A 19557-nucleotide genomic window follows, 5' to 3' on the forward strand; every position below is an offset into this window, starting at 1 on the left:
ACGTTCTGATGCCGCTTTGAGATGAAGTGATATCGTTCTTACTAAGGATCTTCATTACAAAACACAATATCTAATATGAATTTAAGCAAATATTATTGAAGTGGTGTTCTTAATGTGAAAACGCTTTTTACAAAATACAGCATAAAAGCAGCTTCTAATAAAATGCACATGAAAGTATTATATGTGCAGTACTTTTTAAAACACTCTAAAAATGTTTGTCCGTCTGTCTCTCTGTTCGTTCCAATTAAACTTCGAAACGGTTTTACCGATTTTTACGGGACTTTAATATAACATGATATAACAAGAGATTTTTTCGGCTACATACTTTTATTTAAAAAGAAACCGTAGTTCTTTGAGTTAAGCTCATGGCAACTAATATATCTAGAGGGTTGAGGCCAAAATCTCAAATATATTGTAAAGAGACGACTACCCGACCCTTAAAACAGGAAGGTATGACGACTTCGCCGCAGAATGGTGGTACCTACCCGTGCCGATCTTAAGGTGTAATTTTTGCTTCAAGCTTATTCTGTATTTCACGAACATTTAGCGTTTAACAGTTAAGAATTTAGTGTTATAGCTTAAACTGTATCTATCACTAAGCTTACAGCTACTTCGATTCTCACTTCGGAGCATTTAGTAGTGGTCGCTTATACACACCGAGTGTAGATCACTATCTAACGACTTCAAAAGTACCGCCTTTCCAACATTAGCACGGAGCACGACATCAACATCACTGTGAATCATTCTTATTCGTTTTTTTAATGCCCTTGTAGGCAGCTAAGCGTACGGCCCATTGGATGGTGAGTGGTTACCGTCGCTCGTGGCTGTCAGCAATGCCAAAGGTAGAACCAAGCCGCTGCCTAACGAATTCAAAAAGACGTCTCAAATCGATGAGAAGTTAAGTGGCTCAAAGAAATAATTATTACTTAAGGCGTTCTCACATCCGCTGCAATGTTATTACTATTGTTAGCGGGAGCCCACTGAGTTTCTCGCCGGATCTTCTCAGTGAGTCGCGTTTCCCACCGGTGGTAGATTCTGCGAAGCACGGCTCTTGCTAGGGTTCGTGTTAGCAACGTCGTCAGGTTTGAGCCCCGTGAGCTGACCTACTAGTTAAGGTTACGCTGAAATAGCCTCTTAAGAAAAAAAACACAGAGCCGATTTACGGTTAGCGGGAATGGTGGCACGAAGGCACGACACATATCTACATATATGTCGAACATCACTCATAGTCTATAAGCCACGATTCTTTTTTGTATTTAAAGATTTGATTCAATTAAATCTCGACTTATGACCTACGATGAATCTCTAGATGACACAGCTCTTTGAGTAACGCGTTTCATAATTAAAAAATACCAAAGCTTCAAAGTTTAGGAGCGGCGTTTTTTTACGCGTATTCCTATCCCAACACTTGTAAGTGTGAAAACAACTTTAAAAATATAATGCACAGCTAATTGTTAAATAATGAATAGGATTTAATGAAGAACGCCCTAAAAACTCAAGTGTGTATTAAAATGTTTAGGGTTCCGTCGTGAGAAGGATTTAATATTTGCATTTATTTAATGTAGAAAATTAATATGAAAACATTCATAATTGCGCTTAAAGCAGTCATCATAGGCGTAGTAAAACTGTTTCTAGGTTATTTTTTATTAAATCACTCATCATACGTCAGTGTTAGTAGCAGTGGTAAAGTAGTATCTTACTTTAGTTCAGTACCTAACATTACGCCTAATTTATTCACTTGACTTGTAATATTTTGAGGCGTGTGAAACGAATACTAATATTTTTTATAGTAAACAGCTGTATCTAGTTTTAAGTTGGTTATTGGAGCCTATAGATATCTACAACGTAACTGCCACCACCCAAAAAACAACAAGTAACAAAGCAATATTGGTTTTGCTCTAGATCTAAAAAAATCCGATAATAATGCCTCCAATGATAAAAAAAATAAAGACTTGAGAATTTTAAAATATTTAGTAGTAACTAAATATTAATAAATTAATATTAATAAATCGTACGGAACCCCATAGAGCAGAGCTAGTGCCTTCTAAGCTTTCAACAATATAGCTCGTGCGTGACTAATTCCAGATTATTCTTTTGGGTTAAACGATAATGGAAACTTAAGTACCATGATATTAATGGTCGTTCAGTTTTTTGTGTCTGAGAGATCCAATAAATACAGATTACATAGTTTAAACGTTGGAATTTTAGTGGGGATTACTAATATTTTTATTACCGACGACCAGTTAGCCAGTTAATCTATAAAGAGTCTTATTTTCGGCGGTGATGTGAGATTTCATGTTCACGATGAAGGCAAACGAATTACAAGTAGTGCTTTGAAAGTATAGTTTTAAACGGCCAGTCGAACTTGAAATATTAAGTGACCACCTGATTATGAACATCAATACTTAAAATTCTGTCACTTTAGGACAAGTAGGACTAAACCTATTATACAATAACAGTTTTATTAACCTTACAAAGGAACGCGTGACTCCTTTATGTAAGAAATTCCGCCTACCCTCGCAATAGCTAACCACTACCACCAAGAATATTATTCTCTAAGCAGAAAATATTAGCATGACATTGCAGCATTGACATTTTCTTAAAAACTTCAAACACACCAATATATCTAAAATACTCTACGCCCGGGCCTTTTTTGATTTATTTACAAAGAATCATGACAGTTTTTTAATAATTCTATTGTAGTTTACATTCATGAATTTATACCTCGACTAAATCAAAAATCAAATTATAAATACGACCGATAAGAATTTCACACACATTTTCCGACCGTGGAGGCGTAGTAGCAATTTTAATTCTTTCTCGAAACAAGAGATAGCTACCGAAATGGTTGCAATAAAAAGGCGGGCTCGTCCAAATTTGTCCGCAGGTGACAGCGCGCTGCCATATTAGGCGCACGGGCAAAGGATTTAAGCACGCAAACGGACAAATAACAGAACGATTTGTTAACGTTAAATAAGTAAAAAACAAATGACCGAGGAAATTAACCACGGGTGAGGTTTGAAATTAACTGTGATGATCAGTGCTTCGTTTATGGGATGCGTGATTTTAAAATTTGAGTTAAAGTTAATATATTATATATTTTTTCACATCTACAACGTAAACACCGCCACCTACCTTGAGATATAAGTTCTAAGGTCTCAGTATAGTTACAACGGCTGCCCCACCCTTTAGACCGAAACGCATTACTGCTTCACGGCAGAAATAGGCAGGGTAGTGGTGTCCACCCGTGTGGACTCACATCAGGTCCTACCACCAGCAGTATTAATGTATCTGCATATTATTTATGCCATATTAGTGTATATTTTAGTTTCGCTCTCAACACGCATGAACATGGTAGGTAAGACCACAACTTGCCACGATATATATACCTACGTATACTGTTACGTACAATAATCTCACAAAAAAACATCTTATAATATTATTTAGCAAGATGCACTAAAACTTACTTTTGAAATCCTTTTGCGGATTTTTGCATAAATCTTAGGTTCTTTCACGTACTAAATGCAATAAATATGCAATTTAAACCCACAGCTTAAAGGAACAATAAGGTATAAAATATTCTTAGCGGACAAGATATCTACGCATCAATCAGTCTCTAATGCCTTATATAGTAAACATACTAACAGCGTCAGGAATGTTGGCGCGAAAAAACCCAATCGAACATTTTCAATTTGCGTAGGTAAATGATTTTTCTTGTACAATTTATATGGTGAAACCAAAGAAATGCTGTATATTTTTATTGTAAGAATTTATTGATGATTATATTTTAATGTTTTTCGATAACTCTGATTTTAAACTTAAAAAAAAAGAATTTTCATTTACTTCTTTTTAGCGTTATGGCAATCAGTTTCTTAAGATATATTTTAGAAAATGAAATTGAGCGAAATGAAGTAACCTGAAATTCACGCACAGTCACTTTTATTAATTTTCCCACACTGGTGCATATACAGACACTAAATAGTTAACCGTAATAATTTACTGTTATAATACATTTAAATCTGAAGAAACACTGAATTAACCAAACTTATGCACCTAACTCCACACCATCGATTTATTACCACTAGTATCCTGGTAATAGATCGATGCTCCACAGCTTCGATTCCCACCATGAAGTCCTAATTTATATTTATAAGTGAACATACCTACTGGGTTAGTTATTTAAAAAAAAAACACCCATGATCAAAAAAATTTTTATCTACGAGAAATTTCATAATTTTCTCTCTTTTTGTATCTTCTTTACATATTACACACATATTCGAATTACTAAATGAACCAAAATGCTCTGACTATAAATAGTACATTTCAAAAGACAGATTACATTGTCAAAGACATACCACATCTACGTACAATTGATTAATTACTCTATGATTATTATCAGCGTCCGTATGCGAGCGAGCATGTCGCCCGTGTGACGGTAGACGTAAGATATCAGAAGATTTATCGCAAGACATTTATTTGCAATTACAATAATGCATTACCCAATTGATTAGGATTGATTTCAACTATGTACATTTCAACTTGGTAGCGAAAATTAAATAGCGAAATTCGTATAAATAATAATAATGAATTAGGACGACCGCACTACTGGCCATAATTCAGCCATCTTTGTGTCAAAGAACAAAGCAAAGTCAAGGAATTGTTACTTGCTACTGCACGTAGGCATAGCACGTTTATATCTTGCTTTACAATTTTTTTATTACCCTTCATTTAAATATTCGGCGTGTTCGATTTTTGTGTTTAAATTCAAATTTCCCGCCAACTTGCTCGATAACCGCTCGACCGATTGAGCGCCACACTAGGCCACACCAAAGTACAAACTTCTTGGAAAAAAAAACAGAAATTTGAAATCATCATTAAACAAATTCAACTATCGCACACCACATTTGAATTAATGTAATCCTTAGAGTGACTTAGAGTATTAATTATGACGACGTGCAGTGATGTTTTATTTCAATATCAGATTGAAATCGGTAAACTACAACGGTTATCTATCGTGTCCTTAAAACGTATGACCCCTATGGTGAAATGCACACCAAGACTCCGGTACCAAGCGATTCGTTTAGAAAGCTTCACACTACTAATGAGTTTTTGTTTTATTTTAAAAATATATCTGTTTTTGACTGATTCGGTAATTAATGCAGTCGTTAGCGCGCCTATTTATTGCGCTGAGGGTCGTGAGTTCGATTCCCACATCGGGCAAACACTCGTGTGATGAACAGGTTTGTTTGCTTTTTGTCTGGGTGTTTATTATCTATAAATGTATATATTGAAACGTATGTATGTCAGCCTTTGTTACCCATAACACAAGAAATCCTAATTTGGGGCCGGATCACAGTGCGTGACTTGTTATTTTAAAAAAGCAAAAGTTATTCAATTCATTTATGAGAACATTCTATAGGTCTTATCATTCTTAGATAGAAGAAGCGGACTGTTGATTGAATGTTGTTTGTGGCAGACCGATTTTTGGTATAATTGGAATGCCTCTATTCTTTTAAAGCCTCTGTGGACTTTCAAAGAATCCCTCCAACTTGCCGCTATTTTAAGAATAGGTTAATCGGAACTGTTCTATAAAATAGTTTAAAACGTTCTAAGAAAAGAAAAAAATATACTAATATATCTACTGTAATATGTGGAATTTCATTTAAAACCAAACAAATAGAATAAAAAGCGGTTAATTAAAAACACGACCATAATGCTCAATCAAGTGGGCGCCATTTTGTTACAAATTAGTTGCGATAAAAAGCAGTAAGTACGCTTTCGGACAAGAATGACGCGGAGTAATTATAAAATTAATTATTTTATCATTAATATTAAGGTACTAATTATTTAAGAATAAATTTAAATTTATCTTTTGAATTTTTTCATATAATTGTACCTGCTTCATTGAATTACGATTATTTTAATTTTTAAAATTTATTACACTATAAATTACATTTTGAACAGTAGTAGTAGTCATAGCTAAATGGACGCAGAATAACAAATTTATCTTTACAATTTCAGAAGGAAGGTTTTTTTTACAACAGAGGTTCAACGATTTAACTTTTCACTATTATACTTTATGCTATTATTATTCTTTTCACTATATGACTTATCAACACTACAGCTATGTGATTGATGACAACAAGAATAGAATGAAACCGATTATAATTTATATGCCAATGATTAACATTAATTTATTGTTATTTCATAGTTATCACGTTATCAATTATTATTATTGTTCATTCGCTGAGGTCTCAGACGTAAGACTAAACGGATGTAGGGAATTAAACACACTGTCGCTAGTAATATAGTGATTAATAAAGTTTTTTTTTTTATAAAACACAGTTGCGGGATTAATACTAATTTCGTTTTTTTTGTGATTTGTTCACTCTTATTGGGCATAAATTACTTCTAAACAAGAAAGGTAGAGAATAATGTGTTTTTATTTAAACGAAATAGTAAGAAATTTTCAAATAATAATCTTCACTTTCAAGTATAAAAATTTGAAGCTAAATCAATTTTAATGTGTTTGTAGCAAGCATTAAAAAAACGTCTAAGGCAGCGAACCACGTTCACAAACGTTTATAAATTCTGAAAGCGTCCACAATCAAATTGCAAATCGAACAAAACATTCTAAACAAATTGCACCGACAACAGTCCTGAGACAATCAGCTTTTTGCACTAATTCGGCATTCCGAAATAAAAATTCCAACTCCTTAAGTAGACAGGACAAAAACGGAAACATTTCTGAACGGCGCTGGCCAATGATGGCGTCGCAAATATGGCTGACCAACACAAAAAAAATTACAACTAAAAGTAAACAACGCATTGTGAAACCGAGATGCGTATGTATTTGTATGAAAAAAAAGCCGATGATATATATATTGATAGATAAAATGTATACTGGTAATTTTATTACACGTTACTTTTCCATTTAAATTCAAAAGTATCGCTTAGTTTATAAATAATTCATTAATACAAATCGTTTGATGAAAATACATGTGATCTTAATGTTTCTTTATAAAATGTTGTTCTATAAGGTGAAGTTATTTTATTGTGCTTCACAATTAGTCGACTAATAATTGACATTAATAATGACAGTGATAACAGTTGCGACAGCCGCGTCTTTCGGTGTTGACAAAAAACAAAAATTGTAGCTATGCTATCAATAAGAAAACGCACATAGCTTTTTGGCAACTATAAAATTATACAACTTTATCAAACATTATTGTCTATGTATATGTCTATGTATAATATAACTAGTCTGACCCGATTTCCTTCCCGGTAGACAGTTTTACGTCGTAAACCTGTGACCTCATGGTGGCAGCCCCATCAAGGCCTCGCGTTGACCCGAATCACCCAAACGTTATACCCGTTTATGTTTCAGGATTAATGGTCGACTGAGCTTTTGGGGGGTTAATTAAGATGTTCCGTATGATCGATGATGCGAGCTTTGAACTTTATCGAAACGACGCGACGCCTGTAGTTTTTAATTAATTTCAATCTTGCGAATACCTATAACGAAATTCTAAATTGATAATGCATTTAATAAGTAATTGGATACAATTTTATTTGAACAAGTGTCTCACTTAAATGTCTCTTGAATCTTTCAGATAAGAATTCTTTAATACTTTCACAAGATATTTTTTACAAAGTAAATCTTATCATACTAAATTAATGCTGAGCCAACCACAATAGCATAAGTTTATAGAATAATTATAACTATAAAATATAAATAAAAAATCCTACAAATAATAAACACAAAATTTTTCCATAAGTATTGCTTGAAAAAACATAAATGATAATGGATACCCATCCTTGGCAGTTTTTATCAATCTTTCTAGATGTTGAAAGTTATAATGACATATGACTCGCATGTGGCCCGGACCACCCACGCAGTTTTTAACGACGTCATGAATTTTTATTTCGCAATTTATACATAAATCGAGATCAATTACTGAAACTAGCTTGGTCTTCCAATCTTACGGCAGCTGTTTGGAATGAGAAGAGAAAATGTATCTCTCTGCGTGTTCCGTCGTCTACGGTGGGTGTTACATATCGTCATTGGAAGGACACAAAAGATTGATTTTCCTTCTCGAAATTTCCTAAGGGTTACGACCTTTAAGCGATGCTCAAAGAGAATACAATTCGACGGCAGAAATAAATACGAGAGTAGTATTTTCTGATGCTTCCCATCTCCGAAGAAACTGTTCGTTTGAGAATAAGATTGTACCCTCACCGTAAGGATTTCCGATCATGTGTGCCGTAAACTCCTCTGATGACAATGGCTAAGCTTGTATTCTCTATTATATTAAGTTTGTACTTATGAAGTGAAGTTATGAAGTGTGAAAGTAGCCCCCCCCAGTAAGCAACAAATTAAAGAGCGTAGAGAGAAGATCCATCTGACTAGGAGATGTATGGAAATGGTAGTTCAAGGTAGAGGGGGAAGAGGTCGACCGAAGATGACAGGGATGGAGTGTGTGAATGACGATATGAGAGAGAGAGGAGTGAGTGTTGAGATGATGGCTGATAGAAGAGAATGGAAAAGAAAAAATTGCTGTTCCGACCCCACTTAGTGGGATAAGGTGGAGAAAAAGAAGAAGAAGATATTATGTATATACTACGAACTATTTTGGAATATTTGTAAGGTGATTTAGTCCGATGAGTATTACTTAGTTTTATAGTGTAAGTTGATGTACATAATAATATGTGCTTATTGTGTTGCTTTTGTTTTTTGTGTAAGCTTAAATTTATAAATTTCTCTTCTCTGTTCACTTTCTACTTATATGTGATTTTGATGGTGGAAACATGTTTATTATGTAGATTATTGTTTTAACTATTTCTTAAAATATTATATGTTTGTATTGTACTGTTGGATTCCCAAATAAATAAATAAACAAATATAAAAATTGTACGATTGCCACAGAAACAACATAGATAGATACGTATCTGTGGAAGTGTGTTAATCCATCCAAATGTATAATATAAGTACCATAACATTTAAATGAGGATATTTTATAGAATTGTTTGACTAAAAAGTTTTAATGCGTCGATGTTTGTACAGAAAGTAATTACGTATTGATAGAATAGAGCAATCAAAGCGACAGTGAAGCCGTTGGGCGCAGCAGGAAGGGTGGGTCTAGGCGTCCCCATAAACTTTATAGGGCACCGTGGCGCCAGGTCACCTTCATCAAATGTCAACTTGTTAACTTTGTTCTCTATAGTAAACTTAATACTTTTTGTAAGTTAAAACATAATTACAACTTAATCTTGTGGATGTTTTCATTTAAACATTCCACCGTTTTTGAATACGGATTTAAGCGAAATTTATTTATTTATCACTTTCTATACTTCATAGATACTTCATAGTATAAAGGCGGACTTAATGCCATAGGAATTCTCTGGCTGTCTACCTTAGGCAGTGCAGAGATGAACCTTGGTAGGTGTAGTGTGATAGTGATATTACTTAAACATACCCATATATTTAACATACATAATATTTATAGATACAAATACTTTTACTGGTGGTAGGACCTCTTGTAAGGCCGCACGGGTAGGTACCACCACCCCGCCTATTTCTGCCGTGAAGCAGTAATGCGTTTCGTTTGAAAGGTGGGGCAGCCGTTGTAACCATACTGAGACCTTAGAACTTATATCTCAAGGTGGGTGGCGCATGTACGTTGTAAATGTCAATGGGCTCCAGTAACCACTTAACACCAGGTGGGCTGTGAGCTCGTCCACCCATTTAAACAAAAAAAAATCGTACCTAAATAAATACATATACACTTTCATTCACTTTGTGATGTACATTTATGGACGCTGGACCTACTAATGATATAGTAAAATTAATGGTACTCACCACAATAGGCCCGTTTCTGCCGGTACTGGTGAGCGTGGCTCCAAACCACTGGTTCGACTTCTCCTCCACCTGCCGACCTTGAGGATCCACGTTATTCGCTGTGTGCAAAAAACAATACATCATTATTAATATGTAGACTGTTAAGACGTATTTAAATTATGTTTTAATTATAGTGAACTTCATTAGATGTCAAGAGTTTATTTTTAAGCGAATGCTTAGACGGGCTTAATGCGATTAAGACACGTTGTTTCGGTAGTGTTAAAAAAAAACAAAGAAATAGTAATAACAAGTAGACGTTGAAAAAGGTTAGGAGAACTAATAGGACCAAATAGGGAGGAGAATTTCGCGAACCTGAAGATCTTATTTGTGACAATTATAGGCAAGCTCTTCCCTTTGCCGATATTTTTTTTTAAATTTATACCTATGTTACATGTCGCAAATATGAATGCCAAATTTGGACAATGACACAGAAACAATCCTTAAAGCACAGAGTATGCTAAGAGCAGTGGAAAGAAGTAGGTATGTCTCTCGCTGTAGAACCGAAGAATACAAGTGAAAATTACACATGAAATCAAGGTGAAAGATATTCTAAAAGAATGAAACAACGATCGATAACTAGCTATCTAACGAGAGATAGTAATGAAAAATGGACGACAATTATAACAGAGTGACAATAGACAGAGTAGCAATAGCAGAGTGGGTGTGACAATTTCAGACAATCATTATAAGAGAAAGTCCGCTTTTGAAGCCTCATAAATTGCAAAACTGTTACATGAAAGGTTTCGTCTCGAAGTTTTAAGGTTAATTTATGCAAATAATTGGAAGAGAACGGGTTTTACAAGGAAATTTCAGCAGCGTCATAAAATTACACTGATGTAATGTTTAACTTTTACTCGAAGAACTCTTACCACATATATTATAGCAGTGCGAATAATGATTTGCGATTGTGAAACATCTCGCCTACAAAATAATGTAATTGAAAAGGAATATTTTCTAAGCCTTTTTTTTAAACAGTAATTTTAATTCAATCGTTAACTTCCGTTTTAAAAGATTGACCATTCTTTTGGCTACAGCGTTTTACTTTTTAAATGCTTTGAATACTTCACCTTGAATGAACTTGAATGAATTATTAAAAAATAAATAAATAATAATTTCATATTTAAAAAAAAAAAAAAGACATGCCCGCTGAGCTTCTTGCCAATTCTTCTCAGGACGGAGGCTAGTTCTTGTGAATTGGCGGTAGTTCTTTTGACGTTCAACAAGTATGTACTTTCATTTATGTTGAATAAAATTTTTTTGATTTGATTTGATTTGAACGCCAGTGAAATAGGAAACACAATGTTAAATGTGATAAAAGTATCTTTGTCGAAGAGACTCTTTTAAAGTAGCGTTAAAGTTTAATATTGCCTTAATCTGGAAGAATTCGTCAACCCAAAGTTTTATTAATTTTACCGAAAACAAAAAACCTGATTTGCGGTGATCATTTTAAAAGATATAATATTTCACTTGACTTTAACAAAAAAAGAATACTAATTTAATATCACTTAATGAATACTTGTTGAATGATGTTAATTGGGGCTCTCAAATTTAAATACAGTTTGACCAGTTCGGAGCGAGTGTGAAATAGTTAAATTTAAAATATCTTATGGTTATGAACTGTTTTTATATAAACAAATAGAATTAAAAACGCAAGGAGAAGATTTAACAGGGCCGTCTTCTTTTCGTCTTAATTTGAAACAGATATAATTGTCACATTTTCTTACATTGTTTCATGTATTACTCAGTAGCCTAGTCTTTACTAGACTTTAGCTTAACTGCATTTTATTAAAGCCTCGAGAAATACTATGCTAGGAAGGTAGTTTATTTTTTGTCGTAAACTCTCTATCTATATAGAGAATAACAATTGATGGTAAAATTAAGGTATCCTTAATTTTTGTTACTAAAATTAATGAATTTTGTAGTATTGACAAAGCATGGTGCTTTGTCAATACTACAAAATGATCTACTAAAGTCACATATATACCTAGTCAGGTCATAAGTATTGTCACACAGTAAAAACTTTTCTTTTAGAATGCTGACCACAATTTTTTTTATTGAATTCGAATTTCGAATTGTTCATGAAAATAAAAATGTATACTTTTAGAATTTTACTCATTTTTAAATATGGAGTGGACGCTTAAAGAAGACCGTGTTGCAGTTATTTCGTTGCGTCGTTGCGGTTACGCGCCAATTCAAATTTTTAACATACTGAAAAATTTTAATATAACCAAAAGATTCGTTTATCGTACCATCAAACGATACAATGAAGACTCTAGTGTAGATGACAGGTCAAGAAGTGGTCGCCCTCGGTCTGTTAGGACTCCAGCAGTGATAAAAGCTGTTAAGGCGCGAATTCAAAGAAATCCCAAACGTAAGCAGAAACTGTTGGCCCTTCAGATGGGGTTAAGCAGAACCACGGTAAAAAGGGTGTTAAATGAAGACTTAGGGCTTCGGGCATATCGAAGAAAAACAGGACGTCGTTTGAATGCTCGTCTAATGGACCTGAGACTGAAGAGATGCCGCGCTTTGTTGAAGCGGTACGCGGGAAAAAAATATCGGGAAATTCTTTTTTCGGATGAAAAAATTTTTACCGTAGAAGAGAGCTACAACAAACAAAATGATAAGGTGTACGCACACAGTAGTGAAGAAGCGAGCAACCGTATTCCGCGTGTCCAACGAGATCATTTTCCATCCTCGCTCATGGTATGGTTGGGAGTTTCGTATTGGGGCTTAACAGAGGTACATTTTTGTGAGAAAGGTGTAAAAACGAATGCAGTTGTGTATCAAAATACAGTCCTGACGAACCTTGTGGAACCTGTTTCTCATACCATGTTCAATAACAGGCACTGGGTATTCCAACAAGATTCGGCGCCAGCTCATAGAGCGAAGAGCACACAAGACTGGCTGGCGGCGCGTGAAATCGACTTCATCCGGCACGAAGACTGGCCCTCCTCCAGTCCAGATTTGAATCCGTTAGATTACAAGATATGGCAACACTTGGAGGAAAAAGCGTGCTCAAAGCCTCATCCCAATTTGGAGTCACTCAAGACATCCTTGATTAAGGCAGCCGCCGATATTGACATGGACCTCGTTCGTGCTGCGATAGACGACTGGCCGCGCAGATTGAAGGCCTGTATTCAAAATCACGGAGGTCATTTTGAATAAACTTTAGTGTCATAAGAATCTATGTTTTGCTAAGTTCATTTTGGTATATGAATGGTTACATAATGAATAAACTTGTTTCAATTATTTTACATTAAACGTGTGACAGAATTTATGACCTGACTAGGTAGCACGAACTAATACGAATCTTGCAACTTACATCAATATTCAAGATGATAATTCAGAGATAAGCGTTAAATTATTTCTTTTCTATGACGTCAGAAGTTATTCGGGTAATATCAAGAAAAAATTATTATTGATACTAATAATCATATAATTATTTATTGATAATTAGTAATTAATAAATAAATAAATATTGTTATTACAATCCTATGATGTCAGTCTTTCATTGTTATCCAAGAGAGTCGCTCTGTAACAAATTTACAGATTTTTGTTTAAATTCCTTAAACAATTTAAATTTTGTAGGAACAATGTTAAGCCATCGTTCCCTGCAATGGCGTACCAACAAAATCACAAAATGACACAGTCATTAGGTTGTTAATGATGTGTTGGCGCCTCGCACGGCGCGCCCTTACCGCACCTTAAGACCCCCGATTAGACGGGGTTAGGCTATGTAGATGAGTTAGTGTACAGTGTATCATCGCAAAGAAAATCTAAATCTTAAAAATATTTCTTAAATAACATTTTCCAAATTAGATTCTCGTCTCGAATCCGATACAAACAGATAATCGTACAAGAATGTAAGCCTTGTTAAGTTTTCAGAAGGCTTTTAAGATTCAGATGCTGTGTGGAGTCCATGACCGCAGACCAACATTTCATGCAGAGGGTCTTTTTTTATTTTTTATTGCTTAGGTGGGTGGAAGAGCTCACAGCCCACCTGGTGTTAAGTGGTTACTGGAGCCCATGGACATCTACAACGTAAATGCGCCACCTACCTTGAAACGATAAGTACTTATCAGCTCAGCAAATCGGTTTTGCTTTTTCGTTTGGTTAAAGAAGTACAAGATTTCTGTTTCACTTCCAAGAACGTAATGTATGTACTGTCTAGATTTTCATTTTAGTAAATAAGCATTTGGAAATTATTTATTGTACACCAAAAGATAATATTACATTCATATAAGATTAGACAAATATACCGAAGGACGGTGTTATTCTTTAAAATGGTGTTTCCCAGATGACCGACAGATTGATTTAAATCAAATTTTGTAAATGTTAATGCTTAAATTGAAACAATTATTTTTTTGACAGCAATTTTGTTCTCGACTGTCCACAGCAGACGAGTACTGCGTGTCGTTAGTAGCCGCAGTGTATCTCATGTTATTTTGTTTATTTGACAGTTTACATTGTTTTAATGAGCGACGTAAATTAAGCAGGCCTTTGTTGAAACTCTTTGCTCTTTAACTTTGTTAATTTGTTTTATAGAAGTCGTTTTCTTATCTTATTCCCAACAAATATAGACTGCGTCTTGTCATAATGCGTCTTCATTACTTAGAAGCGAACTAAAAACTGTTTAGAAAATGACAACAGCTATGGGACGCTTGCTAATCATTGCACAATAAAGATACTGGTGGAAAGATTACTGGTGGTAGGACCTCTTGTGAGTCCGCGGGTAGGTACTAACACGCCTATTTCTGCCGTGAAGCAGTAATACGTTTCGGTTTGAAGGGTGGGGCAGCCGTTGTAACTATACTTGAGACCTTAGAACTTATATCGCAAGGTGCGTGGCCCATTTACAGCGTGGATGTCTATGAGCTCCAGTAACCACTTAACACCAGGTGGGTTGTGAGCTTGTCCACCCACCTAAGCAATAAAAAAATAGAAAAAATATCATTTGAACGTCAGCTGAAAGGTTAGTTAACAGATTGATATTGTTATTAATTTTTCATTGCCCTTATAGCCAGACTATCATATGGCCTATCTAATAATGAATGGTTACCCTCGTTTCTGGACGTCAGCAAAGCCATATAAGAAATACAAGATCTTTATTTAACCTCATATATAAAACAAATCGACGATATTCACAATATATCCACAGGTTTACAGAACTGGATCTGCTTATTCAGGTACTTAATTAAAAATCAAGTATCGGAATAAAATTATTAATCTTTAGACGACTATAAATGCTGTTGAAGTAATTACACAGGAAGTAACGTTGTTCAAAAACCCGGCCCTTCATTTGTTTTATGGTGCAACGGCCAATCGTTGCGATTCTTATCTCTCTGTTCGCTCTTAATCGAGGGCCTTATACGTCGTGATGATACGGTGAACCAAATTATACACCTCACGACGAAAACTACTTCAAGATGCAGACGAAATAAGAAAAAATATTATTATTCATTTAACTTACAAAAATAAAAGAAGAGAACAAACAAATTTATAGCCAGAGTAACTGATTCGGAATTCAGAAGTTCTAATTTTACGGTATTATCGCAATAACGACGTCTCTCCGATTTTCAATTCAACAGAAATACCAATTTAACCATGTTAATTTTTATTACTGGTAGTAGGACCTCTAGTGAGTCCGCACGGGTAGGAATCACCACCCTATCTATTTCTGCCGTGAAGCAGTAATGCGTTTCGGTTTGAAGGGCGGGGCAGCCGTTGATGTGCAAAAACTGAGACCTTAGAACTTACATCTCAAGGTGGGTGGCGCATTTACGTTGTAGATGTCTATGGGTTCCGGTAACCACTTAACACCAGTTGGGCTGTGAGCTCGTCCACCCATCAACGCAATAAAAAAAACTAAAGGATCAAAGTAGGGCGATGATTGCCACCCAAGTAGGATTTTAATCCATTCTACCACCAATAATGTGTAACATGTGAACAGTAATAAGTGTTTATTAATAATTAATGCGATTTAGAACAAGAAACCTTCGTCGTGGCGGCCGCTTCGAAGACGCTGGTGTTGTGAAGATCAAGATAACATTAATCATTAGATTCACAGAATAAATAGCTCCCATTATACACGCCTCACCATCAGCGTCTCAGTTTCAATTACGGATAAATATTTTTAATATTGTTTATAGAATGTTTAATAAATATAAAGTTACCGAAGTAAAACCTTATAGCAAATAGTTAGATTCTGAACAAAATAGGTGTTTGCCGAATGATTTTAATCTCACACAACTCGCACACGCATTTTACTAGCTGATTCATGGCATAAAACTCTTTGACAGTTCATTACGAGGGCGGCACTGAAAATTTCGGGAATTAACGAAGTGACACAACATTACTATTTAAAAATGTATTTATTGCTTTTCGAAGTATTCTCCGAGAAATTTGACACATTTTTATTCCCGATACTTTTAGTGCAGCCTAGTATCCTAAAGCTACATTACTCCCTGTTCTATAATGTCACACTTAAACGAACACCAAATGTAATGTCATAATAATGCACCTAAATATTATTATGCATATACGTTGAAGCTCTTACACGATCCGGGCAACCGTGAAAATGATAATAGATTCAAAAACAAAGCTGTTTCAGTCAGTAAGCACGGTGACCCTCCGGTGGCAAACATTTTATATACAATTTAATAAATTTATGACAACTCGTTTTTTTTTGTTGCTTAGATGGGTGGACGAGCTCACAGCCCACCTGGTGTTAAGTGGTTACTGAAGCCCATAGACATCTACAATGCGCCACCCACCTTGAGATATAAATTCTAAGGTCTCAGTATAGTTACAATGGCTACCCCACCCTTCAAACCGAAACGCATTACTGCTTCACGGCAGAAAATAGACGGGGTGGTGGTACCTACCCGTGCGGACTCACAAGAGGTCCTACCACCAGTGATTATGCAAATTATAATATCGTATAGAAACATTATTCGATGATTCTATTAAAAAGGGTTCTTTTTTTAATGATTGCTGTAGACGGGTGGACGGAACATAACCATACTTTTTTTTTATTGCCCTTTTAGGCAGACGAGCATATGGCCCACCTGGTGGTGAGTGGTTACCGTTGCCCATGGACTTCAGCAATGCCAGAGGCAAAGCCAATCCGCTGCCTACTGCTTAATACTCTCCACAAGCCTCGTTTGAAGAAGGACATGTCATAGCGCTCAGCAAACACCGTGGAGAGGAGCTCATTCCATAGCCGGATGGTACGTGGCAAAAAAGACCTCTGGAAACGCAATGTGGATGACCGCAGTGGCTCCAGGTAGTATGGATGAACTCTACTCGGGTGGCGGGCGGTGCGATGGTAAAAACGAGATGCGCTATCATCGCGAACAATTCCTCAGAGCACTCCCCATGGAACATACGGTACAAAATACAGAGGGAACCGAAGTCCCTCCGCAGACCCAGAGGTTCCAAACGATCCGTAAGAATGAGATTATCGACAATCCGAACGGCCCTCCTCTGTATGGAGTCAAATGGAAAAACATACATTATGGTATTAAATGGTTGCCAATGCCCATAGGTATCCCAAGAGTCGTGGTAGCAATGAGGTTGGGAGATGAGGTCGATTTGACAGTTGTATTGTTTAACAGCTAACTTAGTCTTAAAAACCATAATGCACGACATCGCCGCATCAAGAGATAGGATGAGTTTTGTACCTGTATAACCCACTTTCATTCACAACCCGAAGTAATAGGGTTAATTTTCAATAATTAGGTTAATGTTATATACGATATTACGAAAACTTTACATCTTTGGTGGTCACAGACGACACGTACCAGTGAGACTGCGACATCTTTTTTTTATTTTTTTTTATTGCTTAGATGTGTGGACGAGCTCTCAGCCCACCTGGTGTTAAGTGGTCACTGGAGCCCATATACATCTACAACGTAAATGCGCCACACACCTTGAGATATAGTTCTAAGGTCTCAGTATAGTCACAACGGCTGCCCCACCCTTCAAACCGAAACGCATTACTGCTTCACGGCAGAAATAGGCGGGGCGGTGGTACCTACCCGTGCGGACTCACAAGAGGTCCTACCACCAGTAATTACGCAAATTATAATTTTGCGGGTTTGATTTTTACTGCACGATGTTATTCCTTCACCGTGGAAGTCAATCGTGAACATTTGTTGAGTACGTATTTCATTAGAAAAATTGGTACCCGCCAGCGAGATTCGAACACCGGTGCATCGCTCGATACGAATGCACCGGACGTCTTATCCTTTAGGCCACGACGACTTCATATACATCTACGACATCTACATGTGTACGTAGTTACAAATAAGCTAATGAGACTTTTAATTATACTAGAGGTCCCGCAGTAGTCGAAATTCGACTATAATTAATTGAAATTGTAAGTTTGTACACTATTATGATTGTATTGTATACTTCTATAATCACAAATTTCGCCAAGAGTACACTATAAAAAATATTAACAAAGACAAACAATATTGAATCTATTCTCAATTTGACCACAGACGTCAAGAACAAAAGTTTGACAATAAATAGTATGCATGCGTGTGTGCGTCAAATACATGGTATGTAGTGTGTGTAATGTTTTCTTTATTGATTTAATCTATATTTTATGCATTATTTAAAAAAAAAATTTGCATTGTGCTCTTCTTCTATACATTCTCTAGAAGTGTGGAAAATTTCATACTCCTCCTTCCGCGCAATTTTCGTAAAAAGGGATACAAAGTTTTTGCTTCACGTATTAATATACAGATTACAGATAACCATTACTAGATGACACTGAACAAAGGATTCGACTCAACATCAACTCAACTATACGTTCGTATTCAAATGATTTAAGTTCATCAGATATTCAACAGAGTACGTTGCGTTGAGGAAGTATAAATTATGATATATTGTATTCATTAATTAGATTGATTAATTAAACCCGATTTGAAGGGTGATGATGGACTTTAAATTACTTTTGTAATTAGAGATCTTATCGTTTGACTATTCAGAATATTTTGTTAATTATAATAGCAATCAACAAAATAATTAAATAACCTAATAGCAGTAGGTAGCTACATCAGTCTTTTCTATAAAAGTCAAACGTTTGTTAAGGGCTGAAATTACTGAGTCTATTATTAACCCTAGATTTATATATAATCACAAATAAATGTGAAATCTGTAATATTCCGATTTGAAGTATCTTGTATGGTAATATTAACCTATTCCCTTACCTATTTGCTGACAACATTTTAGTTCATCCAAAGATAGTCCGAATGAAATATATTTTTTTCATGTGATATTCAATAGAGGTATTTTACTTTCTGTTTATCCTAAGCCGATTTTGTTACTGAGATTAAACCAACCTTATGTATAGTTAAGTATTTTGTTACAATGAATAAACACCTTGCGTATTAATATTAAGTAAGTTTTATGTTCTATTAAATTAAATCCCTATTCTGGCGAATATTTAACTAAAATCAATTTTACTAAAGTAAGTCGATTTTGACGGTTAAACCAGGCAAGCACGAAAAGTGTAATTGAAACATCCGAGGTAAGAGTATAATGACAATTAAATTGCAAGACAAGCAATCGTAAAAGTAGTTTAATTAGGTCTTGGACTCCCGAACACCGAAAATACTAAAGTGGCGTCTACTCATCTAGATAAGAAGTCT

The 19557-nt window shown here is 35.3% G+C and overlaps 1 protein-coding gene across 4 annotated transcripts in view; it reads right to left on the reverse strand.

Moving 5' to 3' along the window:
* The window catches only part of if (integrin subunit alpha inflated), a 127977-nt gene that overhangs the window by 46378 nt on the left and 62042 nt on the right, over positions 1-19557 (reverse strand). For all 4 annotated transcript variants that reach the window (XM_089730116.1, XM_089730114.1, XM_089730117.1 and 1 more), the window contains exon 3: positions 9860-9957. In XM_089730116.1, the coding sequence (XP_089586242.1) occupies positions 9860-9957 (98 nt within the window). The remainder of the gene's footprint in view (positions 1-9859; positions 9958-19557) is intronic.

Source organism: Bombyx mandarina, chromosome 10, assembly GCF_030267445.1.
Source record: "Bombyx mandarina strain Sakado chromosome 10, ASM3026744v2".
NCBI classification, from domain to species: domain Eukaryota; kingdom Metazoa; phylum Arthropoda; class Insecta; order Lepidoptera; family Bombycidae; genus Bombyx; species Bombyx mandarina.